This window comes from Lonchura striata, chromosome 27 (assembly GCF_046129695.1).
Source record: "Lonchura striata isolate bLonStr1 chromosome 27, bLonStr1.mat, whole genome shotgun sequence".
Taxonomy (NCBI): domain Eukaryota; kingdom Metazoa; phylum Chordata; class Aves; order Passeriformes; family Estrildidae; genus Lonchura; species Lonchura striata.
The window spans coordinates 8,870,615-8,895,574 of record NC_134629.1 but is presented as its reverse complement, the minus strand read 5'-3'; the positions used below and the strand labels follow the sequence as shown (position 1 = coordinate 8,895,574).

The 24,960-nt window shown below is 48.3% G+C and overlaps 1 protein-coding gene across 4 annotated transcripts; it reads right to left on the bottom strand.

The window, feature by feature from the left end:
- Positions 1-1,674: 1,674 nt before the first annotated feature.
- On the bottom strand, positions 1,675-23,885 carry LARP4 (La ribonucleoprotein 4). 4 transcript variants are annotated; one of them, XM_077788690.1, is made up of 17 exons: positions 23,773-23,885; positions 18,800-18,974; positions 18,452-18,599; positions 17,200-17,358; positions 16,812-16,887; positions 16,178-16,314; positions 15,849-15,952; positions 14,784-14,894; positions 14,379-14,432; positions 13,566-13,775; positions 13,025-13,128; positions 9,225-9,449; positions 8,511-8,559; positions 8,153-8,311; positions 7,516-7,634; positions 6,564-6,732; positions 1,675-6,429 (listed from the first exon to the last, which is right to left on the bottom strand). In XM_077788690.1, the coding sequence occupies exons 2-17, from the start codon at positions 18,848-18,850 to the stop codon at positions 5,857-5,859; spliced, it is 2,448 nt and encodes an 815-aa protein (XP_077644816.1). In that variant the 5' UTR covers positions 18,851-18,974; positions 23,773-23,885; the 3' UTR covers positions 1,675-5,856. The 4 variants fall into 4 exon arrangements, with proteins under 4 accessions (XP_077644816.1, XP_077644817.1, XP_077644818.1 ...); XM_077788691.1 differs by having other exon boundaries at positions 18,452-18,596; XM_077788692.1 differs by lacking the exon at positions 18,800-18,974.
- Between the last annotated feature and the right edge of the window lie 1,075 nt (positions 23,886-24,960).

The following is a 24,960-nucleotide window of genomic DNA, read 5'->3' as shown; positions in this document are numbered from 1 at the left end:
GCCCTGTTCTGCTGCCTAACCCGGTCCCGGTTCGGTTCCCAGTCCCTGTTCTACTCCCGATCCCGGTCCCAGTTTGGCTCTGTTCTGCTCCCACTCCCAGTCCTGGTTCTGCTCCCAATCCCAGCTCCTTGCCCTGCTCTCGGTCCTGGTTCTGCTGCCAGGCTCCGTCGCCAATCTTGGTTCTGTTCCCGGTCCTGGACCCGTTCCATCCCCGTCCCCGCTCCTGTTCTACTCCTGCTCCCCAGTTCTGCTCCTGATCCCTGTTCCCATTTCTGCTCCAGGGCCTGTCCCTAGTCCTGGTTCTACTCCTGCTCCGCAATTCTGCTCCTGATCTCCGTCCCCGGTCTTGGTTCTGCCCCGCGCCCCTTCCCCGGTCCCAGTTCTGCTCCAGGATCCATCCCCGGTCCTGGTTCTACTCCTGCTCCCCGATTCTGTTCCTGATGCCCATCCCCAGTCCCAGTCCTGCTCCTGTTCCCGGTCCTGGGTCCTACTCCCGATCCCCAGTCCTGCTCCTGTTCCCAGTCCTGCTTCCGTTCCCGATCCCCGGTTCTGTTCCTGTTCCCCGTTCCTGGTTCTGGTCCCGATCCCCGGTTCTGTTCCTGTTCCCCGTTCCTGGTTCTATTCCCGATCCCCGGTTCTGTTCCTGTTCCCCGTTCCTGGTTCTGGTCCCGATCCCCGGTTCTGTTCCTGTTCCCCGTTCCTGGTTCTATTCCCGATCCCCGGTTCTGCTCCTGCTCCTGGTTCTGCTCCTGCTCCCGGTTCTATTCCCGATCCCCGGTTCTGCTCCTGGTTCTGCTCCTGCTCCCCGTTCCCGGTTCTATTCCCGATCCCCGTTCCCGCTCCCGGCCCCGTGCCCACCCCGAGGCGGGCAGCGTGCGGGGCGAAGCCTCTCCGCAGCTGGGTCCAGTTTGGGCTCCTGGAGCTCCTGGGCCAGGCTGGGTGGTTCCGTTTCCCTCCCTGGGATCTTCCAGAACCCTCTGGAGCCAATCCCGGGCCCAGGGATTGGGACCCCGTGGGACCCGAGCCCCCAGCAGAGCCCAGGTTCTCCCTTCACCCCCACCAGCAACTACTAAAAACATTTCAACCTCCACAGACACAAGGAAGAGCTCAGGGAATTGTGGTTTAAGGGTTTTTTTCTTTTTTTTTCTTTTTTTTAGTTTGTTTTCTTTTTTTTTGTTTTGTTTTTTTTTTTTTTTCTCTTTTAAATCAGCTTTATTTTTCTAACTGTTATTTCAATTTCCCATAGCACCTTGGCAATGTCAAAAACAAATACAAATACATGTATTATCATTTGAACACTTAAAGCATGAACCTACTTTACACAAATTTTGTTTTGGACATTTTGACAACAGGAATAAACCAGAACAGACAGTCTAAAAGCCAGATAAGTTGCTTTTTTTGTCCTTTCCTACCACTTTGAAGAGAGATCGTCAATGCCAAGGGGAAGCTGGATTCATCCGGGAGGAACAAGATGTCTGTAGTAACTCGAGCTCAATATATTATCTGAATATTTTGTATTCTATAAAAATTAGAACAAAACCCATTTATGCACAGTCTGTTTACATTTGAAGTTGCATTTTTTTTTTTTTTTGGAAACTGTATCCCTAACTGAAGTTCCATAAAAATAAACATCTGGTTCTTAAATATAAAATTTTAAAGTTGTTACAGGTTAAGTTTGCAGATGGATTTTTTTTTTTTTTCAGAAATAAGTTGCTTTAACTCCATTTCAAGTCCTCCCAACTGTACATTAAAAACAGACTCAGTGAACCTCTTGAAGTGCCTGCGCTAAAGGCACTGAAGAGAAGAGCCAACTAAAATTCTACAACAACCCAAAATTATGTACCACCCTAAAGGAAGCTCAGACTATATGGAATATATACACGCAAAGAAGAGCATGATAAATCATTCAGATTAATGGCAACAATCTTACGTTTCAGAAGGAAATATCAAAATTAGAAACAAAAAACTCTATTGCATATCTGTAGTAATCAAGGATTTACAAAAAAACTCATCAGAAGCCATTTCCCCCCGAAGTGCATTTCTGTTGCATCATCTGTAATACAATGGTGCATTTTACAAATTTAAAATATCATCTGTACATACCAGATATCTCAGCCCAGGCAAACTCACCTGGGAACAGTAAAAATTGCAGACAGTTTCAAGACAATTAAGCTGATATTGACAAAGTAGTAAGGCCATAGCTATTTAACTACAGTAAAGCATCGATTAAGTCACTTATTTGCTACTGATCTGCCACAGTATCATCTTTCTCTTCTGGTTAATAGTGGGTTACTTTATTTTTTTTTTTTTTCCTACAGCTAAAACTGCACCATCATACTGTGCCAGGCTAATTTAAAAAAAAAAAACAAACAACAACAACAAAAATCCCAACAAAACAACAAGAGCAGGAATGTAAGATACTATAAAACTAACTTAATGTTAGAAATCAAAAGAAAACTTTTTGCACTTTTAATTGTACTATCACACGCAAAGAATTTCTTCTTTTTACTCCCCAGCAGAAGCACGGCAGGGCGCCCCAATCTTTTCCACACACAGTAAATTGGAAAAGAACCCAACTGGGGAGTGGATTTCTGCCCCTAACGGAAGCCAACAACTCTGAGCACAAGTCACAGTTCCTGAAGCTGAAGGTGAGGCGTGATTTGCACCTCCTGGATTTTAATCTCAGCGGAGCAGGACGATTTCCATCCCGGGGGGACACCCGGAGGGAAGCACGGGGAGCTCCGGGCACTTGGAGAGCAGCTGGAGCTGGGGACAGGAGCAGCTCCCAGGAGCTGTCCCAGCAGTGGGGCTGGCTCCAGAGCACCCCTCTACCCACTGGGCAAACTGGGCAAACTGGGCAAACTGGTGGGGACAGCCACCAGATCCTTCCCCAGCCCAGCACGAGAGGAAAAGGCAAAGCCAATCCCTGGCAGGTCCCAGTGCTAAAGGAAAACTCCCACCCCATAAATTTCACAGCATCCAACTGGGAATTTCCCCCTGCACAGGAAAGAATAGAAAGCAAAAGAATAAAACCAACCCCAAACCACAGCTGGAAATGGTGGGAGGGAACCGCTGACGTGAAATCTTTGCACGCAGGTGTGAAATGAATCACTGCAAGTGCCCTAAGCTGAGAGGAGTTGGGGTGTGCTGGGAAAAGCCAAGAGTTCCAGCCTGAGCCTCGTGCCCTGCGCAAGAGCAGGAGCTGCTGCTGCTGCTGGAACACCCCCAGGAGTCACAGAGCTCCCCTCTCCACCACCCCACAGCACCACGGAGCCACTCTGGGCTGGCTTTTCCCACACCTGATCCATGACAAAGTTCCCTTTCACCTCTCAGGCCCTCTCAGCACAAGCAAACGCTGCCACTGGGTCAGGAATTCTGAGCCACATCTGCACCAGCTCCTTTTTCCCTCTCATTCCTCCTCCCAAGAGCTGTCAGCATCCCGCTGCTCCCTCAACATCCCAGACCACGTCTCCCCTGAACACCCCTGAACCATCCCACAGGCTTCTTTCCTTCCACTTTGGCTGCAGGAATTGTTTAGAGCCTTTAAAACGAATTAAAACTTTGCATTCATTGCATTTCAGGACTTTGACACTGAATATTTAAACTTCCCTAGCGTTCCAACGAGAGTAGCATTATCAAAATAAAGAGAGAAGGGTTTGTAAGAATCCCTAAACTGTGGATGTGATCAATGATTTTTTTTACTCAATTAAAAAAAAACCCAAAAAAACCCTCCCCAACCCAGTACAGGTAGTTTCAAAGTCAATAGTGATTTTGGGGTTTATATATACATATATATATGAAAATATGTATATGTATACATACTTCAGGACTCGAGGAAATGGCAGGAGGCTGAGGTGGGGGAGGTTGAGGTGGGAGGAAAAGGTCCTTCCCCAGAGGGGGGCCACAGCTCCAAGCCTGTCTGATCTCCAGAAGCATCCAGACAACGCTCTCAGGCACAGGGTGGGATTTTTGGGGTGTCTGTGCAGGGCAGGAGTTGGACCCCATGATCCTGATGGGTCCCTCCGACTCAGCCCAATCAATGATTCTCTGACTCTCTCTTTGTAACATGATTAGAAATGAACAGTTAACTGCATAAATACATTATATTGTGTTATGAATCAACTCAAAGCAATTGCCAAGCTGAATAATAAGTTAGAGAAATGACAACTCTGGCTTTATATATATATTTATAAAAATAGATATGAGTGTTCTCCAAGCAGTTGATAAGAGAATTCCTACTGAGGCCCAAGTTGCCAAGGGTTATCTGGCTAAGAAATCAGAAGATGAAAAATTTCACAGTTATTTTAACTGCCACTTACATTCATTCTATGGCAACACGAGCATATATTACTAAGATGGTTACGGAATATATCACAATTGAATTTTCCAGTGTTCACAACTTACAACTTTAAATTTGTACACTTGCTATTCACTAAAAAAAAAAAAAAAAAAAAAAAGAGGAAAAAATAAAGATGTGATTCTTACTGCTGGAAGCTACTTTTCCCTAACGCTTTATACAGAACTTTGAACCCTGGTATGCTGATTTTGGCAGATTAATGCGCTGAATGTTCCTATTTCGGTCATTAATCACCCTGAAACTTAACCACTTACTGCACAATAGTGTTGCAAATTCAGTCAGCACACAGCTGGCAAGGAGCCACTGCTCCAGTAGCTTCTCTGAACACGAGGGGATTTCCTTAACTCTGCATCTTTAGTTCCACTTTAAACACTTAAAAAAACGAGTCAGTTGCTATGACATCAGCTGTAAACAACAAGTTCCCAGGAGTCTAAACCCTGATTTCTGGCAAGACAGCAGCCAACAGCCTATTCCAGAGTCAGCACAGAGAAAAAACCCAGCCATGCAGAGCTGCCACTGCAAGGCAGAATTCAGCATCTGCAGCTGCAATTCCAGGCTCCTTACCTGTGCAGGTAACACCAGGTGCTGTGTAGCCACCTGCCCGTCCTACCCTGGGGCTGCCTCAGGAAAACACACCAAGAAAAATGCACTAAAGTCTGTAATAAAGAAATCAGAGAAAGTAACAAGAGAGGGAAAAAGCAAACAAACAAAACCCCAAACCTAAGGAGTTGCCCTCAAAAGGAGGCGAGGAGAAAGGGCACAATAAAGATTCTCACATGCTCCCTTTGCCTCCTTCCACTGCGTCGAGACAATTTCTGCTGTCCACACACTCTCACCTACAATCCAGTATCCTGCAGAACTTATACCTTAAAAAGCTTGCTGAATGAAATATTAGTAAGGTCAAGAGACTCTACTTCAAGCTGGAAACACATGGGTTACACTACAGTAGTACATTCAGTTTTCATCATCAGTGACTAAGCGATGACAACAGTTCTGGCTGCACTCGCTCCGCTCACGCTGCTGCAGAGGCCTCTGCAATGCCAGGCCTCCCATGGCAGACACACCAGCCCACAAGCCAAACGTTAAATAGGTTTAAAAAAGTTCTAATTTTACAGAAATGCTCATTTTCCAAAAATAATATTCTCTTATCCTTTTCCTCCTACACCGAGGGACAGGTTAATTTGTCAACTTATATTCTTTCACTTTGTCAAAACGCTACTTTCACAATCCCAAAGCTGACTTCAAGCAGGAAACCCTCTGCAAATTAAAAACAAAAATACAAAAATTATAATCTCTATATTTATAGTGATTGGAATCCTCCAGCATTTGTGAAATCACTTCTCTTAAGAGATGAATTTTGGGACCCTCCACAACTTCTCCACACCAAGCCACGCTTCCAAGTTCAGTATTCCCCTTCCCGAATCCTTCCCTCCTCAGCGTCTCTGCTGCTCTTTAGTCCACAGCTGAAGTGAAACAGAGAATCCTTGGCTGGCCCAGCGTTACTTTGGTGACCGGGGTGGCACGTACTGCTCCTTGCCCACGTACTGCTCCTTGCCCACGTACTGCTCCTTGCCCACGTACTGCTCCTTGCCCACGTGCTGCTCCTTGCCCACGTACTGCTCCTTGCCCACGTACTGCTCCTTGCCCACGTGCTGCTCCTTGCCCACGTACTGCTCCTTGCCCACGTGCTGCTCCTTGCCCACGTGCTGCTCCTTGCCCACGTGCTGCTCCTTGCCCACGTGCTGCTCCTTGCCCACGTGCTGCTCCTTGCCCACGCGGCGCGGCGCTCCCTGAGGCGAAGATCTGCGTCCAAACTGGCGCCTCTGTTCCCTGATTTTGCCAGCAGCTCCCCTGGGAGCCCCGGGGCCGCGGAAGCCGGGGTAATCCTTCATTCGAGCTTCGGGCCTCTCGTGAGGAGCCTTCTCCGGAGCCTTCTCCGCCGTACCGTTGTCTTCGTTTTTGGCAGGGGGGACGATGTTGGTGCGGTGCTCCCGCAGAGGTTGGACGGGGACTGGAGGTGGCTCCTTTGGGGGTTTCTGGCAAACTTCGGCGTAGCTGAGCTTGCGAGGCTCCTTTGGGAGCAAGGAGAAGAACGAGGTTTATGCAGCACGGCCACCTCCCAGCCCATCCCAGGCACCACAGCAGAGGGGAGCACATCCCAGAGGAAGCTCCCGGTGTCATCCCCGCTCCCTGCTCTGGGCCTTACCTGTGTCGACAGAGCAGGAGCTGCACTTGCTTGAGCAGAGGGTGAGGAGGTGTTTGTCCTCGCTGGCTTGGCAGCACTGATGGGACAGACGGATGCCGGCGGAGAAGCCGGGCTGGCCACGTCCTTTGGAGCAGACACTTCTTCTGGTTTGCTCTCTGGCTGAACCGTGCTGATAAACCAACAACAATTCAAATTAAAACCTACCGATGCTCACATTTCACAGATTACTTCCTTTAAGTCACAAGTGCAGAACACAACAGCACAGCCATTCCCACCCTTATCTGTCCTTTCCATCTGGTGGCCTCTGGAGAAGAAGATGCCACCCAACATTACTGCCAGACCTTGCTAGAACATGCAGATGAGTCAGCAGAGTTGGCAGCCCCAAGGGTCACCAGGCTCTGGGGGCATCAGGTGCCACACAGGTGAGGGAGGGGATTGTCCCACTCTGCTGCACTGGGCTGGCCTCACCTCCAGACCTGGGGGCACTCTGGGCACCACAATATCAAAAACATCTGAAGCTGCTGGAGAGGGTCCAAAGCAGGGAGAAGGGGATGGGGCAGGGTCTGGAGGAGAGGCTGAGGGCTCTGGGGAAGAGGGGAGAAGAGGCTGAGGGAAGACTCATGGGGGGCTGCAGCTTCATCCCGAGGGGCAGCTCCCATCTCTGCTCCCTGTGACCAGGGACAGGACACAAGGGAACCACTGGAGGGATAGCAGGAAAAGAAGAATCTTTCTTTTCTTTCCCAGAAGAGTCTGGCACTGCCCAGGCTCCCCAGGGAATGGGCACGGCCCTGAGGCTGCCCATGGAGCATTTGGACAACACTCCCAGGGATGCAGAGGGAGGGATTGTTGGGGAGTCTGTGCACGGCCAGGGGTTGCACTGGGTGGTCCCTGTGGGTCCCCTCCTGCTCAGGACACTCCACAGCTCCATGTTAAGTCCATGTTCTCTGCATACCTCAGCAGCACAGGCTCAGCCTGGTTCAGGGAGCTGACGCTGGGCACGGGCTGGGCAGCGCTGGGCGTTTGTTCCTCCGGAGCAGGAGCCGGGCAGGGGCAGAGGGAGTCTTTGCTTTCCTGCACACAGAGGAAAACGTTGCAAAATACACAGCCATACTCAAATTGCTCCACAATATGGCACTGCAAGACATCTGAGAAGCGGGGTAGTCCCAAAGGCTGCTCAAGTCCTGATGACAGCAGTTTTATTTCTTTTGGACTGTCACTTCTAAAGCAGTACCTCTTTATATGGGCAAAACCAGAATTAAGGCTGGATCATCCAGAATGTCAGTGCTTAGTCCCACCAGCTCAAAGAAGGGATTCATCTGGAAAGATCCCTTGCTACACTCCACCAAACTGCTCCTTCTCCAACAGCCAACATTCCTCCTTTGCCCACTTTATTCCTAAACATCACATTACAACAGCATAACTGCATGAGGCCTAGCTGCATTCCCACAAAAAAAACTGGGAAAATGCACAAAGAAGTCTGGGATTAAAGCACTGGGATAGGTGGCTCTAACAAACCAAGCCCTGAACAGGGAAAAGGGAGTCACAGCACCCAGCTATGCTGGTGTGTGTACAGAGACAAGAGCAGGCACCTTCTCTTTGCAGACTCCTTTAACGATGTCGGACATCCTGCTCTCCAGCACAGGCTCTCCCAGAATTTTTGCTGTGCTGCCAGGCAAAGGTGGGAAATTGGATGCAAGCAAGTCAAACTTTGGTGTCTGAGTCTTTGTTTCTGCTGAAGGTTGAGGTCTCTGGAGAGGGAAACACAAGTTACTGAAGTCATAACACCGAGCAGTGAAAGCCCTGAGCAAGCTGTCAAGGAGCTTCCTAGAAAAACTGTACACCCCCACCATAATCTGAGGATTTAAGGACTCTGCCATTCCTCAATAACTGGGAAGCCAACGCTCTGCCCTTTGTGTGACTCCCTGCAAAAAGGGAAGCAGAACTTACGGAAACCCGGTCGTCCTCCCGTCTCCTCCGACCTCTGAAGACGTTCCTCCTTGAAAGACAAGAACAGTCAGTGCCTCCACCCCTCTGCATGAGCGCACCCACTGCTGCCTGCTCAGCCTTCCCCACACATGGCTCTGGGATGTTCTCCCGCCTCACAAGGGCTCAAAGTTCCAACTTTGGAAGAAGTTGGAAAAGAGTCAATATGGAAATAGCTCCTCTTTCTCAGCACCCTGCATGAGCATCTGACCAAGCACAGGGACAATTATTTTATAGTAATAAACTTATTAGCCTGATTTCTCACTGATCTGCCCTTTCAAGCGTCTAAACCCTGAGTTAAAAGAGATAAAAACAGTTAATCTTAAAATACTGAGGAGCATCAAATCCCCAACCGAGGATTTACTTATTATTTACAGCAACACAGATGCCAACTTTACCTCAGCATCTGTTTTAATTCTGGGAACAAATATTTTAAAATAAAGATACCTCACTGTCTTACTGCCAGCTGTTTATCAGAGTAACTACAAGCTGGAGAGTGAAACTGGAACCGTTCCTGCTCCCAGGTCAGCACTTACTGCTCCTGATTTACTTAAATGTCAGTTTTCTCATGGCTGCTCCTTACAGAAACATACTTTGTGCTGATGGTTGGTATCTGTGGCTCACACGAGCCAAGCCCCAGCTGCAGTGTGACAGCAAACCCAGGACACAGCACTTTACCTGCCCCTGCCGACGCCGAAATCGCCGTTCTGCTCCAGCTGTGCCGCGGGAGAATCCTTCTGGGCATAGCCCTGCTCTTGGTGCCCGGTTAAGGAGCTGCTGTGCCGCTCCATGACAAAATTCCTCGAGCTGGTTCTGCCCAGGTCGCCCATGGGCAGGGCCCCGGCGCCGGGCGGCCCCTCGGGGTGCTCGGAGCTGCTGGACGAGCGGAAATGGGGCTTCACCCTGCGGGCACAGAGAGAGCTCTGGGACCCCTCCGTGCTGGGGAACTGGGAAACCCCGGCCTGGAAAAGTCTCTCCTCCAACCCGAGCTTCCAAAGAAAACTCTGCAGCCTCTCAAGGCAGTTTATTGCAAGTTATCTAAAAGGTTTTCTTCTTGGGCTGCTGTGGTTTGCTCACAGCTCAGGCAGAGGCACACACACACCCTGACATCCTCTCTGACTGGTGTCTTCTTCTCTCCCCCTGCCCAGGGCTGCTGCTGTCTTTTATATGGTACATTATGTGTTAAATGTTTACAGTTTTTCCCCAATGCCTATTCTCTGTATTAAATGGTGTCTTTCTTTTATATGTACATTACATGTTACATGTTTACAGTTTTTCCCCAATGCCTATTACCTATATTAAATGGTGCTTTTCTATCTTTTATAAGGTACATTACGTGTTACATGGTTACAGTTTTTCCCCAATGCCTATTACCTATATTAAAAGGTGTTTTTCTACTCTAAACCAATCTGTGAGTGCCAACATCACCAAGAACATGGAGGTAAGGAAGAAGAAAGAGGAGGAACAGGACTGGCCTACATTCTTCCATCTTAAAACTTCTGACCCCCATGTACAAAATAAAAACCCCCCTGTACAGGTGTTAAAATCCCCCTGTACAATACTAAAAAATTCTTCTCTCTACTTGGTAACTACTTCTACTATAATATCTAAACTTTTGTGACTGCTTGTTCCACCTTCAAAGTTGGTAAATCATTCCATGGCTCAAACCCAAAATCACAGCTGTTTCCAGCTGCCTGCCAGGGCCTCAAATCTTCTGACCAAGGCCTGGAACCTCTAAAAATGTCTGAGGGACATTTTGAGTTTCAACAAGGAACTACAGCAGAACCACCACCACCTGCAGGTGATCCACAGCTGACCAGAAAAGCAGCTCAGCAAGCACCACAACTCCTGTTTGACTGCTGCCCAAAAGATACCCAGGAGGGGGAAAGACCTCCAAAACCTTTAACAACTGAAAAAAAAAAAAAAATCACAAAATTTTAGGGTTGCAGAAGAGCCAGAAGAACCCAAAGAGGAATTTTTCCTTTGTCCGGGCCTGCAGCACTGGCACAGGGCATTGGAAATGGAGCTGGAGAAATAAGCCAAGGCCGAGGAACAGACTGACCTGGCCACAGGCAAACAAACTGAACTGAGACAAGGCCAGGAGTGACTGAACGTGGCAGATCAGGCCAGGGCAGCTGAGCCCTGCCATGCACAGCCAGGCTCAGCCTGGCTGCTCCCATTCCCAAACCCTCAGCACCGACTCTGCAGCTCCCAAACCCCAAATGTTCCACCCCACTATCGATCATTCAGCTTTAACCTTTGAGCACAGACACAGCTCTGCACTCGCAGTGCTGCTGCAAGTGCAGGCTCAGGGTCTTAAATGCAGACTTCTCCAGAAAAGCTCAGATCCAGCACAATATGGAATAGTTTCCTGGAGCTGCATTTAGGTGTCTTCAACTATTTTCTGCTTTCGCCCCTCACTGGTTTTCTATGCAGCACTGATCAAAGACAAAATCCTAAATTCTCTCTCCTTTGGTAAACTCTGCACATCTCATGATTTAAGGGCAGCAGGAGGATTTTGCACACTTGCTGTTTTTAAACAATCTCATTATAATATTCCATTAAATCAGAAGAAACTCTCCTAGTGCCAGACAAAGTACAATTCTTCCATCTCCCTTTTGCATAAGGATGTTGCAACAAATCAGCACAAAATAAATACAAGTGGCTTAAACAAATGTTTAGCCACAGAGAAAACTCCAGCAGTTAACTATTAACTGTCTGTACCACAAAACAAATCAGGTTTAATGGGTCAGGAGAGAAACCCAAAAGCAGCAGCTGGACAAACTCTCCAAACAAGCTGTTGTGCAGGTCAAGAGGAGATTTGCTGAACAGAGATGAATTCACACTTCCCCAACCTCAAGAACCAGTTTTAAGGGCCCAATAAAGTTTAAGTTGGCCATCAGCAACAATGACAGGGAGGAGGTGGAGCAAAGTCAACTGAACTCTTCCATTTTGTCCAAGTTGTTCTCAAAATGGCATACTGTCAAGTCACTGTTCAGCCCTCAGATCTCATAATCTTACCAAATTATTCTTAAGTCACTGTTCAGCCCTCAGATCTCATAATTTTACCAAATTATTCTGAAGTCACTGTTCAGCCCTCGGATCTCATAATCTTACCAAATTATTCTCAAGTCACTGTTCAGCCCTCAGATCTCATAATCTTACCCGTCATCGAGAAGGTCACAGTCTTGTCTGGGCAGAAGAGCAAAGCAGAAAAGACAAGGAAAGATAAAAGGAGGGGTGGAAAAAAGAGCAGAGAGGAGGAGAAAGGATGTGAGAGCAGAAGGAGGAAGAGCAGGAGGAAGGACAAGCAGAGCACAGGCTGCCCAGCCCCTGACTGTGACCTGTTCTCTCTTAGCGCGATACTGGATCATCACGGGGCCGGCAGGACCTGCACATCCTGGCCCCAAAGCTGCAACCTCAAGCACCCAAGTCTTACAAACTGAAGTCTTTACACAAGCAGGATTTTAAAAGCTTCAGAGTTATGCAGATGTGATGTACAGGGAGGCATTTCAAGGTGCTAGCACTTGGATACACACAGCTCTTGCACAGCTGCAGCACCTGTACTTCCATGAGGGCCCATATACAGGTTTTAATATTGTGCACAATTTAAAGCAAAACAAAAAATCCAAACCACCTTTGTCAAGATGTGAGCTGGGAGCTGAGCAGCTGCAGCTGGAGCAGCTGCTCCATCTTCCAGGCAGTCACGCTCCCAGTTCCACAGTCTGGGTTAAGACTCTGCTGAGTCACCACAGCCCAAAGTTCCCCTTCTGCCAACAGCCCCAGACCTGAACTGCACCACAAACCCACTCAGAGCCCTGGCAGCTGTCGACTGATTTCTCTAACAATACCAACAGCAATTCCCATGATCCCAGCCCAGTGCTGCACACAAACAACTCCCACCCCCACACACAGGTTACAACTCCATTGTGTTCACAGAGCAACTGCTCCAGCAATACAAAGTGTTTCCTCCTCCCCGGTGTTTGTATCTGAGCTAAGTTCTTAGAGCTCTCAGGAAAGATGGGGATAAAGCAAATAAATTACAGGAACAGTTCCAGCATCAAGCAGTTGGACACTGCAGTCAGGACAAGCAACTCCCACTGCAGGAACCAGCAGCTCCACAAGCCTGATCCCAGCAGGAAAGGCTTATGTTGTGCTGCAGGAGTTTATAATCTGGGTATAACAAACATAATTACAAGTATGACCGAGGAGGAAGTTATTTATTTGTCTGCAAAAATTCCTCTGAGGCTTTTAAAAAGAGTTACCTTGGCTCTCTCCAGCACTGTGTCCATTATTTTAGGATCTTAAGCTGCTGCTTTCTACTTCATTTTTTAAATAAACTTGAAAAACGTCATATAATTGATAAAACAAAATAGTGTGGTCCCATCAGAAAGCACTGCATGTGACATGCAAGTAACACTTGAGGATCTCAGCAGTGTCAGTTTTGCAGGAGCAAACTCCTGGCAGAACTCTCTTACCGATTCCTGTGGAATGGGCGACCTATACTGAGAGAAGCAGCATTTGTTTTGTATGATCCTGGTGTATTAAAGCCATTCACAAATCCACCGTTGGGAAACGGGGCCTGCAACAGACACAACAGGTTGAGCTACAAAGAGAGTGTTTGCAGATTAATGATCAGCTTCACCAGCTACTCATGGCTGTAATTTCACACTGGCCTACAGCATCTGCTGTGGTGGGAACTCACTACTCCAGCCAAATCCCCACAGCTTCACAGTCTGCATCTGCTTCAGCATTCCTGGAAAAGCTATGGGCTCTTCCAGTAACACAAGCTGCAGGATAATGGAATTTCACACCAAAATTCCTTGAAATACGTGGCAGCCAATGGTTGAGACTGGCAGCTCCTCTAACAGTGCTGCTTCATCAGGGCTGTGACATAAATGTCATAAAACAGAAGGATCTGACCAAGAAACCTGCAACACCCCCTCACCCCAGTGATTATTAACCAAATCATCCCTGATGGGCTGGGCTCCTCCTCCCCTTCTCACAGCTGTTACTCACCAGTGGAGTCTCAAAGTAAGGTGCAGGATTTGGAGACCAGGTCTGAGGCACGATGCTGTAAATCGAGTACTGCTGAGGGCTATATACAGGCTGCATAAACAGGGGGGAGGCAAACTGGGCTTGGGTCTGCACAGGCTGGGGATACACACTGGAATCCACCACCCGGTAACCATTCTTAGCAAAAAACGTGTTGATGGCTTTTATCCTGGCCTGCAAGACAGCAAATGACACCCTGCATTAGCTGGGAGAAAAGGAGAATGTGGAGTCTTTTTTGCCTGCTGGAGGGATGTGAAGGTTGATTGCTATTTTTTAATAAAAACTGATAAAATCAGTGCAGCTCATATTCCCACAGCATGATAAGAGGAAGTACACGTGTTGCTTTAGCTGGATGATCTGTAAAACTGAAGATAAATGCAGGAAATGTCCAGACTCCAATCATGACAGCTCCTCTCACAGTACATGCACTTTGCTCCAGCCTGCTTTGTGCAGCAGCCAACTCAAGGCTCACAGTGGCAGGAATCCTTCTCCTGAGCTCTGCAAACCCAGATTCTGGGGCAAGTGGAGAAGGGAAGCCAGCACAGGAATGTATTTCACCCCCCCTGGGAAGCAGTGCTGTGAGTAACCAGCAGCCACTGAACTGTAATTTGTCAGAGCTCCCCATGACCTCATTCACGTTTCCAGCCTCCAGAGCCAGAGTTCTGGACTATCCCACTGCTGAGTTCTTGGTTCACCCCCCACAAACCAAATCACCATTATCCAAACAGAAACAACACAATTCAACCCCAAGAGAAACAGCAGCTGAAGCAGCCTCACCATTACTGGCTTGCCCTGAAAGGTTTTCACTTCTTCCCTTAAGTATTTGAACGCCTGCAGATACAAAAAAAAAGATCAACATTAGAATTTGTACTTCCCAAAGGATGTTCCATGATTTAACACAAACGTGCAGTCATGTGCTTCCCTGTGAGCCCAGCTAAATTCATTAACACTTCAAATTCAGGATTCTAGTGCCAGTCATGCCAAGGCAAGAGCCAGGCAAGGGAATTATAACCCCACAATCTCTCAACTTTGATCTCATTAACTAAAATCTACCAGTAATCTCTTAAAACAACAAAAAGGGGATGAGTAAATAAATATTGCTTTTAGCTGCAGGAAGCTCAAGTGCACTGTCCCTGAGCAGGGGAAGGATCAAAGCTGGCTGTCAGAGGAAGGCAGCCTTACCTGTTGAGCGTCTGTGTCGGACTGGAATGTAACGTACCAGTTGTTGTTGTGAGCAAACTCACAGCTTATCACCTTGGGGCAGTTCTCATTCTTGAACAGAGCCTTCACCTCCTGGGGAGAGAAGTTCAGGGTTCTTGTACAGCGAGCACTAAAGTGACCCAGGTTCTGAGCTGCTGCTCTCCTGTGCCCAGGGATGTTTTCTTATTTCCCTGACCAAATCACCCTCTACCTGCTTAACCCACAAATCCTAGCTCAGCCTCCTGGGCTCCCAAGATAAAACAGAGCAGCCACAGCTGAGAAGAAAATCAAAATCTGTGTAGACCTGGTGATATTTTCATATGAAACAGATAGGAAAAATGTGGCTTTATATCAGCAGGGTCATGGAGACAACAGTGATTCCATGAAATGTTTCTAAGTCAAGGCAACCTGACAGCTTTGCGATAATCAGATTGTAAAGAGAGGGACAAGCAGCTGCTCAGAGTTGGCATTAAAAGAACTCATTAAAAATGCTGGTAGAAAAACACTACGTATTAGAACTTTAAAAAACAAAGAACTAAATCATTCTGTTTGCCAAGTATCAGGAGGAATTTTATTATCCTCCCTCCTTGGGCATAATGAGCTCAGCTCATGCTGGGGCTCAATGAATGAGAAATGTTTAGCAACATTTCTTGCTGCCAAAACAACTGTCTGACTTCAAGTAAAGTTATTGCTGTGACAAAAATTTAGCCTGAATTCCAAGCTATGCCCTGGACTGATTTATTTTTGGATCTGAAAAGAAACCAGTTCAAACTTCCTTCCAGAAAAGCCAAGCTAGCTCAGCTTCGGTGGAAAAAAGTTTACTTAAGAAGGTTTAAATACAGCAGTAAACAATGGGTAGGGATAATGACAATAAGTTTTTGTTTTGGCTGTTTTGACACTGCACCCAGGCGGAAAAAGTTACTGATGTGGTCTAGAAGAAAAATATCCATGTATAATCCAATTAAACACCAGCTGACTTCTCCTGGTGCTGTTGAAAACACCTTCAAAAACCACTAACAGTTATTTATTTCCTTTCTCTTTATTTACCTCTATTGGTGTAGTTTCAGGGATCTCCCGGAGAATGATAATACATCGTTTGTGGTTTGGTCTGACTTTCTCCCCCCTTTCATCCACTTGTACCATAGGAGAAGCTGAAAATATAAAGTATAATATTTGGACATCTCAGCAGTGGCAGACTCTCTCATGGAATTTGGAACAAAGAATGAGCATTCAGGAGTTTGGAAGAGCCTGCTACTCAGTAAAGTTCCTGTCACCATTTACCAGAACAAACCATAACCAGCTCAGAGACTGCAGCATCCCTCTGAAGCATGGAAGGATTCTTTGTCCTGATACAGATACCAAAGTCCCAGACTTACATCTCAAAACTTCAAGAATAAGGTCCATGTCCGTTGTCAGCTTCTTAATCCCTTCCATGTTGGCAATTGTCCATATTGGAACGAACTGATCACTGTCCATCTGAGACATCAAGTAGAGATCCTTTGAAAGATTCTCTCTAAAAAGATATAAAATTGTTATTTAATAAAAGATCCTGAACCTAAGAGAAAACTCAAAACAAGAGGATAACTACAGGCTTAAATAAATATTCACCAGTACCATTCACAACCAAAACACCCTCAGATTTTCTCTCCTGGAATAAATCCCAGCAAATCAACACAAAACAGAGTAAGATATTTTTTAAAACTTAGTGAAATTCCAGTGCCCTACACGTCTGTCTGCAAAAAGGATCTGCCAAAAAGACTTCTGGTGCCACTCAGAACATGATCTCAACATCTTATGACTGTGGAGCACAGAAGTCATCCTCATCCAAGGACACAGCTGCACAGACAGCACTGAAACAGCTGGAAGGTGCCACAGGGCTCCTACAGCACACCAGCAAATCTTGGTTTGTGTTTTTATCAACATGATGGGACACATCAAGCCAAGAAGAGGGATATTTGCCAAAGATTATTTAATAAAGGGTTTACACCAGACTGAGTTAACTGCACCTACCGAGAGAAGCAGAATTCAAGCTGTTTTCTCAAACATTCTCTAATGTCTTCTGTGGACACCGTGGAGCTGCCATCACCTGCAAGGGATCACATCCACCATCAAACCCCACTCTCATGGCAACAAGACCAGGCAAGGACACACCTCATGGCAGAATACAAGAATGAATCCCTCTGGATAGGACCAAGAGGAAAAGCTTCAAGACCCCCAGACTACACTCTCAAAATTACTCTGATCCCACTTTGCAGCTGTTTGGCCACGTGTTGAGGCCATACTGGAGCTTCTTGGACACACATGGACATGTCAGAGCTCTAACGTGGTCACACCACACTCAGAGCAGCTCCAGGGGGATTACAGACACTGACAGCAGCGTTTGAACTTTAACACTCACCAGACACTTCATAGATTTGGTACCCCAGATCTTCAGTCGCCAGGACAATTCCATTTGCTGATGCCTCATCAACTCCTGTGCCATTCCTTGGGGCTTCACAGGCCGGGGAATACATCACTTCATACTGCTTGCAGCTGTCCTCTGAGATCTCTATGTTACCTGGCAAAGGAACACAGCAGCAGCAGGAAAACTGTCAGCTTCAGCATGTTTCCCATTTGAAAAATTATGGCTAAAAACATTAAATACTGAAGAAAGCTGTACTTGAGAGTGTCTAACCTTAGCCTGTATTTCTTTGACTTGTACCTCTCCAATTTCAGGAAGATCTGGTTTGCACTAGGCTCTCAGGGAAAAGTAAATAAAAGTAAATAAAGGATCCTGAAACTGATCCCCAAAGTGGCGAGAAAATCTAAAAACCAGTCCTTCCACATGAAATTTAAAATATTTAAGCAAGGTTCCTAAAAACAAGGGATGAAAATTGCTTACACTGCCTCAATTGCTTCACTTTGTTATGAAGAGACAAATGAGTTTCTGTCAGGCAAAGCACAAACCCAGCACTCTCTCCTCACTTCTGCTGACTTACCAGAAACCTTTGACAAGGCCATACAAGCTGAATGTTCTCTTCTTTATCCCTAACTTTTACTAAACCGTTTTGTAGGGAATCTTCTGCATCCTCTGCCATGCTTTGAGTCACCTTAGCTACATCCCTGGATCAAGTCTGAGCCAAACAAGTGAAACCAGTTGAATCCTCAGCTCTGGACACTGCCTGTGTGATGATAAGGATGGGAATGGAACTGCAGCACATGGAACAGCCTGAATGGAAAGGAGTTAACCATGGGTGCTGCACAGAACAGAACAGATGCTCCTGACAGCTCTCAGCAGCACCTGAGCTCGCCAGGATTGCAGGTGGCCCTCAGATCTCATTTTCCTGTTCACAGGGTCCAGTGGATGCTCCAGTGCAGCAATGTCACGAATCCATTTCTACACATTCAGCACCCTGCTCCCCTCTTAGCGCGTTACTTGGTCATCACCAGGCCCCTGAATCCTGGTCCAGCAGAGCTCAGACACCTTCCTGAAGCAGAGCCCTGCTGAAACCCTGCTGCTTTCTCATCTCCCCCTCATACCCGCTGCTCCATCAACACTGGCAGCCTCAAGGATAAGAGCCAGAGGCTGCTCCTCGCAGCTGAACCCCCCGAGTGTCCCCCAGAAGGGGCCATGTCACGACCCATATCCCAACCCTGTCCCAGCCCCTCACCCTCGGCCGGAGTCCCCTGGGCTGCCGCGGTCTCCTGCCATGTGTGCTCTGTGCCATTGGTGGGGGGCACGGCCTCAGCACTGCCCTGGGGCACTTCTTGCCACACTTTGGCGTTGGGGTTCAAGCCAGCACCTTTCGATGTTACCTGCTGAAGAGATCAGAACACTTCGGTTAGTTAGAGCAACCCAGAGAAGCCTCAGAAGTCAAGCCAGAAAATACAGGCGAATTTAGTGATTGTCTCTAGAGTTCCACATCTCAAGTGTCTACCCAGCTATTAAGCACCTATGTGATTTTTTTATTAATGAAAACAGGAAAATCCTTGGTATTTTCCAAGTATTTCGTTTCTACCTCCATTAGAAGTGTTGCCTTCAACCTCTCTTTATTGACATCCGACAACATCAGCGGAGGCAGCGGCTACTCGGCAAGGACTCTGGGAACTCATAAGCTTTTAAAGACTTGACTGTCATAATGCTCCAGTCCCCTTTCACCAGAAAGGGAAATTTTCCCTCCTCCAGACCCCTTCCTAGAAAGGAAGGTAAAAAAACATATGTCAAGGAGAAGAAACTGTATAACTTAACGGAATTAGTGACATCTGTACTAACCAAGCATCACCTGTGCCGTGCCAGGATTCCTCCTGAACTTACCCCGTTCCCCCGGGAATCTTACACACATCAACAAACACTAATGATTTCCTCAGACTGGTAACCAAGGAGATTAAAGGTTTTGAATTGCCAAGACAAACTTACACACCATCCCAGCCTGCTGGGGAGAGAACAGGATCTTCTCACTTTGGGTCTGGGCAACAAGGACCATAATTAGAGTCAAAGGGTTATAAATGATACAGACAAGAAAAACTGCAAGACTGCAGCCTGGCACCTGACACAGAGAAACGCTCATTCCCACAGCACAAGATCGAGTCCTTCAAGGCCCCTCTCCCCGAGCTGCTCAAAGGCATTTTGGGTGACGAATCCAACAATCCATGAGCAGCACAGAGGAAAAACATGGCTTTTGCTCCCTTCACACAGTGAAATAACAATTGTAGTTATAGGGTAGTGAATAAAAGTACCCTTTTGCAAAAATCCTCCCCCCACAAGCAGCTGTAACAGTTCCTCCAGCCACTGAACGATGCTCCACTTCACTGCTGCAATTTGCTGGACTTTAAAAGGTGAAAGCCATTAATCCAGCTCATATCCACAAACACACAGATAAGCAAGCTGGATATGCTGGAGGCCAGGCTCCTGGATTCTGAAGTTAAGGAGTGGCTCACTACCAGGCCTCAAACACACAGCACAGGATAAGGAAGCAGTTGCAATAGCTTTAGAGATAATTCCTCTGCCAAGGTCACACCTCGTGCCAGAGCTGTTTGCTGCAAGGACAAGCCCCTGCTCAGTAACAAGAAGCCTCCAAAAACTGGAGAAGTTCAAGACAACCATGTGAGAAGCAAAACAAAGACCACGGTTTTTGCAAAGCTCCGAGATTCAAACCCCCCACGCACAATTGATTTAATCCACATAGCAACAGTCTTCCCCTCCCGTTAATCTTTGCCCAGGAGCAGAGCTGGAAACTGGAAATAGTTCAGGGTGAAAGGACACACGTGTATTTCCCTTTGCAGATTTCAGAGCAGTTATTCCCCAACAAAACAACCTGCAAAGCAAAACCCAGTAACCTGCTGCAACCACAGGCTCTGTCACTGCAGTTCAGCAGTTCCAAATTAAGTTCTGCTCAGCTTCTGGTCACTCCTGGGGCAGTGTCACCTGCCCACATGGGCTCCTGCTCACAGACCCAGAGCCAGCAGCTCCTTGAACTTACTTCTCAACAAAGCAAAAAGAAACAAGACATACCCAGGAGATGATTCATTCTTTTCTAAAAATAAACGATGCCTCACTACCTACATCTCTAAGGGTAGCACTGAGCTCAGGCCTAAAGCAATTTGCAGGAATAAATGTGATAAAGCGAAACTGAAAGACTTTGTTGTGGTTACTGCATTTCTGGAGGTGATTGGGACTAAAAGCAACTCTGCTGAAGTGATGGACACGATGGCAGCAGGGACACACACCTGGCACAGAGCGTGGGCCACTTCCCCTTGTGCTAGGAACAGCGAGCTGTAACAGCCCAGCAGGATGCAGCTCTGCTCTCACTCATCTGAACAGCAAAACCCCACGGACTGCAGAGGATAAAAAGTCCCTAATTTACATCAGCTTTTGGGAAATTCACGCTGCGCTCCACGAGCAAAATCGCTCCGTCCTGGCCAGCGGCTCTTCAGAAGAGAAGGCCAAAATATCAATTCTTGCTTATTTAACTGAGGCTACAAACGCCGAGCCTGTGGGATTGGCTGCAGCACGATCCTCCCAGCTGCTATCGGGAACTTTCATGACGAGGTTAAAGCTTTACAGAGTGACAAAGGTTGGGAACACTCGCTGGGATCCACGAGCTGACAAAGCTCTCCTCAGCACAGCTTCCCCGCTCGCTCACACTGCTTCCAGCAAATGTGGATCCAAGATTCTCCTCCAGCAACTCCTAAAAATGGGTTATTGAAGAAAATTCTCATTCTGAAACATGGCAAAGGGTATTTTTCTTATTGTAATTACATCTAAATTACACTTAACCAGATTAAATGAAGCTAACAAAAATGCAGGCACTCAAAGAGTTTTAAAGCATTCAATTTTAATATTAACTCTAACTGTTCTGCAACCAAAATCCTAACCCAGAGCTTGTGACAGATTTCCTAGAGTAGACAAACTCTCTTAAACAGAAAACAAAGCAAAAAATCCAGAAGAGAATTTAACCAAACTTGTGAGGGGAGAAACGAACCCTTTTCCAGAAATGGAAACGTAAGCAGATGGAAAAACCCCAAGGTCAGCAAAGCCACGGGAGGCAGCTGAGAGAAGCCTTGTGCTGGCTGGGGGACAGGCAGGTAGGGAGCCTGAGGGGCTCCGAGCACCTTTTCTGAGGGCAGTCACCATCACCTCCTGGGGCTGAATCAGACTCAGAGGCTGGATGAGGAGAAGTTGGTGTCAAAGCAGCACAAAGAACTCCTCCAGAGCTGCTGGCAGGTTTCAGGTAACAGCTCAGTGCTCTGCTAACTCCCAACCTCACCGTAACTGCAGTGGTCACAGGAACATCCCTCCCAGCAGGAGCTGCAGGGTTTTCCACTGAGGAGCCACCCCTTGGAAAAGCCAAGACACAGCTGTGCTGTCTGCAGGTGGTACCTGGGTCAGAGGAGTGTGAACAGGGGAATGTGGGGTCACAGGGAGCCTCACCTGCTCGAGAGGGCCAACAACGCTCACAGTCCTGGATTTCTAACCAGGAAACATCATGGGCAGCATTTCACCCACCTGAAACGCACAGATTCCCATTTCCTCAATAAATTACAAATATATGGAATTAGGAGCACATAGCCATCTGAGTGCAGCCCATTATCAATTCCATTTCTCTCAATGTATTTATTAATATTCCAAATGCACCTAATTATTAATTGTTAACAGCACACAGGTCCTGGCTTAGAGGAGGAAAAAAGCCCTGCCCCAAACATAAATGTACGAAATAGCACAAGCCTTATACAGCCATCACTGCAGAGATTTGGAGCTAAAGGATGTTGAAAGAAACCCAACTCCCCCTCATGCACTGTGAAGGACTTGGCACAATCACCAAGTTTAAAACACTGACAGCTACAGCAACTGAAGCAATCCCCCTGAAAACCTCGGGACTTCCACCTGTCCTGTGCTTTATTTTCCAGGCATCCCCAAAGATCCCCAGATAAAGCTGCTATCTGCTCCCAAGCATCCAACTGCAGCACTCCAGGATAGCTAGCTCAGAGCTCCAGTTCTCTGTCCTGGCAGTGAAAAGAAACCTTCAGAAAATCCATATGATCGTCAGGAACTCATAATTAAATATTACTGAGGCTTCCAGAATGAAGATCACAGAAACTCCCAACGCTATCAGAGAAAGACCAGAGTTGAGTTTGTGCTTTAGGCCACCCTAAACTTCCCAAATGCTGATGAGCTCCAGCTCCCATCCACACCAGCAGCAGCCATGTGCTCCCTGATATGCTCCAGCTCCCGTCCCCATCTCCATCCCTGCATTCCAGAAGCCGCCTCGTGTGCGGGGCCTCTCTGGGATGAGGCAGCTGCTCGTGCCTCCCAGCAGCCTCAGCAGTTCCTCTTCCAGCAGAACCTGCAACCCCCAATTCTCCAGGCCTGTCACGGTGCTCGGAACAACTTTTAATCCTCCCCGCGAAGCCGAGGAACATCCAGCTCAGAACTGAGGTGATTCACTTAAGAAAGAGATCGTGTCTCCCAAACTGCTTTATTTAGGGGCTCCTAACCACGGAGCACATGTTGGTGTTTGTGTGCGAGCCCACCAGCACTATCTCACCGTCACCCGAACAAAACCCAGAGCAGAACCCCCAGAGCTGAACCTAGAGCAGAACCCTCCGAACAAAACCCCAGAGAAGAACCTCCCGAGCTGAGCCCAGAGCAGAACCCAGAGCAGAATCCCCCCGAGCCGAACCCACAGCAGAATCCCCCCGAACTGAACCCAGAGCAGAACCCCCTGGACAAAACCCCAGAGCAGAATCCCCCCTGAACAAAACCCCCGAGCCGAACCCCCCGAGCCGAGCCCTCCCGTGCAGACACAGCCCAGCGCCCGCCCGGTTCCCTCCGTGACTCCCCCGGCCCCGGCAGCTCCTTGCTCCGCGCACGTTTTGGGACAAAACTCGGTGCAAAGTTTACAGCGGCCACCCGGGTTCGCTCAGCGAAGGTTAAAACCGCTTCACCGAGCCCGTGAAACGCCGCGAGCAGCTGAAAGCCCATCCCGGGCCACAGCGGACGCGGCGCCCGCCCTCCCCGGTGACCTCCAGGGCCGGGCCGGGCCGCGCTCCTCGTCCCGCCCGGACCCGGCGCGCCGGAGAACGGCAGAACCCGCGCCGCTTCCCGCGCCGCAAACCACCGCCAGCGTTTAATTAACGCAATTAACGAGGCGCCGCGCTCGCGGCCGGCCTCGCGGGGCCGCCCCGCGTGTGCAGAGGCCGGGCCGGGCCCGCTGCTGCGAGGCCTCGGGGAGGCCCCGCGTGTCCCGCGTCACCTTCACGGCCGGGCCGCGGCCGCCCCCGAAGGTCACGGCGGCGCCTCCGCCGCCCCCCGCCCCGGCCGAACCTCCCAGAGCGCCCCCCGAGCCTCCCCGAAACCCACCCGCCCGCCCGCGGCCGCCACCGCCGGATCTGCTGTGTCAGCCCCGTCCCCTCCCCCGGCGCGGCGTGCGCGGCCTCCCGCCGCCTCCTCCTCCTCCTCCTCCCGCCACATGGCGCGGCGCCGCCACCTCACCTCCACGAACAGCAGCATCGTGCCGCCGCGGCCGGCGGGCCCGCGCTCCCCGCTGCTGCCCGGAGCGGCGATCGGGACACGCGGGCTCCGCCTCCGGCCCGTCCCGCCCGCCGCCGCCGCCGCCGCCGCCGCCTCTTCCGGGCGCCCCGAGCGCGTCCGGGGCACGGCCGGCACGCACCATTCCAGCGCGGAGGGGGGTGCGGCCGCCGCGCCGCGCGGCTCCGCCAGAGGGCGCGGTGGCTGCAGCGGCGCGCGGGAAGCGGCGTCCCCCGCGGACGGAGTGGAAGGGGCCGTGAGCCGCCTTGTGGAGAATTCACGAATTTGGGTTTTTTGGGTGTTTTTTTGTTTTGTTTTGTTTTTTTGTTTGTTTGTTTGTTTGTTTTGTTTTGTTTTTTGTTTTTTCTTTTTTGGGTTTTGGTTGGTTGGTTGTTTTTTTTTTTTCCTAATTAAAGAGCTCATAATGCTTTATGCTTCCTGTGAAAAACGCTAATCGCTTGGTTTTTAAAATTTTTCAAAATTTAATAATAATATAATGGTTATAAAAATGGTATTACAATGAGAGTAATAAAATTTAGAGTTAGGACAATTACACGACAATAAAAAGCAAAGAATTACGGACGTCCAGATGCTCTCAGACACTAAGTCATGAAAAAACATACCTTGTGAACAAAGGAATAACCTTAAAAGCAACAGCCTGTTGCATATTCATATATCTCATACATGATGTACAAATTCCTTGCAAATTAAGAACTCTTCACAAGATACACGACTTGGTGCATTTCAACCCCCCCTCCCCACCCAGACCCATGGTAGCAGCAGGAATGATGCTCTGAGGGGAAAACACGCCTTGAAACCGCTTTGCTTTAGTGAAAAACCCACAAAATGTGTTACAGAGCATTGAGGTGTAATTTGCTGGTTTTGGTAAGAGAATTAAAACACTCTGGTGTGAGTGGAGGATGGAGATTCCAGCCCTCAGGTTGCCATGAATCAGTGCCCTGGGAGGGACAATTGTAAATGCAGGTGAACCCAATGGGAGGAAATGATGATGTCGGGCTCAATTCAGAAGGCTGAATTATTTCTTTATTATAACTATGCTAAAATACATCAATATACTATATAAAAGGAAGATACTAAAACTACAAACTACTTTCTCTAACACAACTGGTGACCCTCTCTCGAGTCCAGCCC

Excerpts from the sequence above, each read along its gene's own strand:
- LARP4 (XM_077788690.1), bottom strand. The coding sequence starts at position 18,850 with ATGTTGTCGGATGTCAATAAAGAGAGGTTGAAGGCAACACTTCTAATG. Across the intron at positions 8,560-9,224 it reads TTCGGCGTCGGCAGGGGCAG|GAGGAACGTCTTCAGAGGTC; the intron begins GTAAAGTGCTGT and ends TTGTCTTTCAAG. Across the intron at positions 8,312-8,510 it reads GGGAGGACGACCGGGTTTCC|AGACCTCAACCTTCAGCAGA; the intron begins GTAAGTTCTGCT and ends TTCCCTCTCCAG.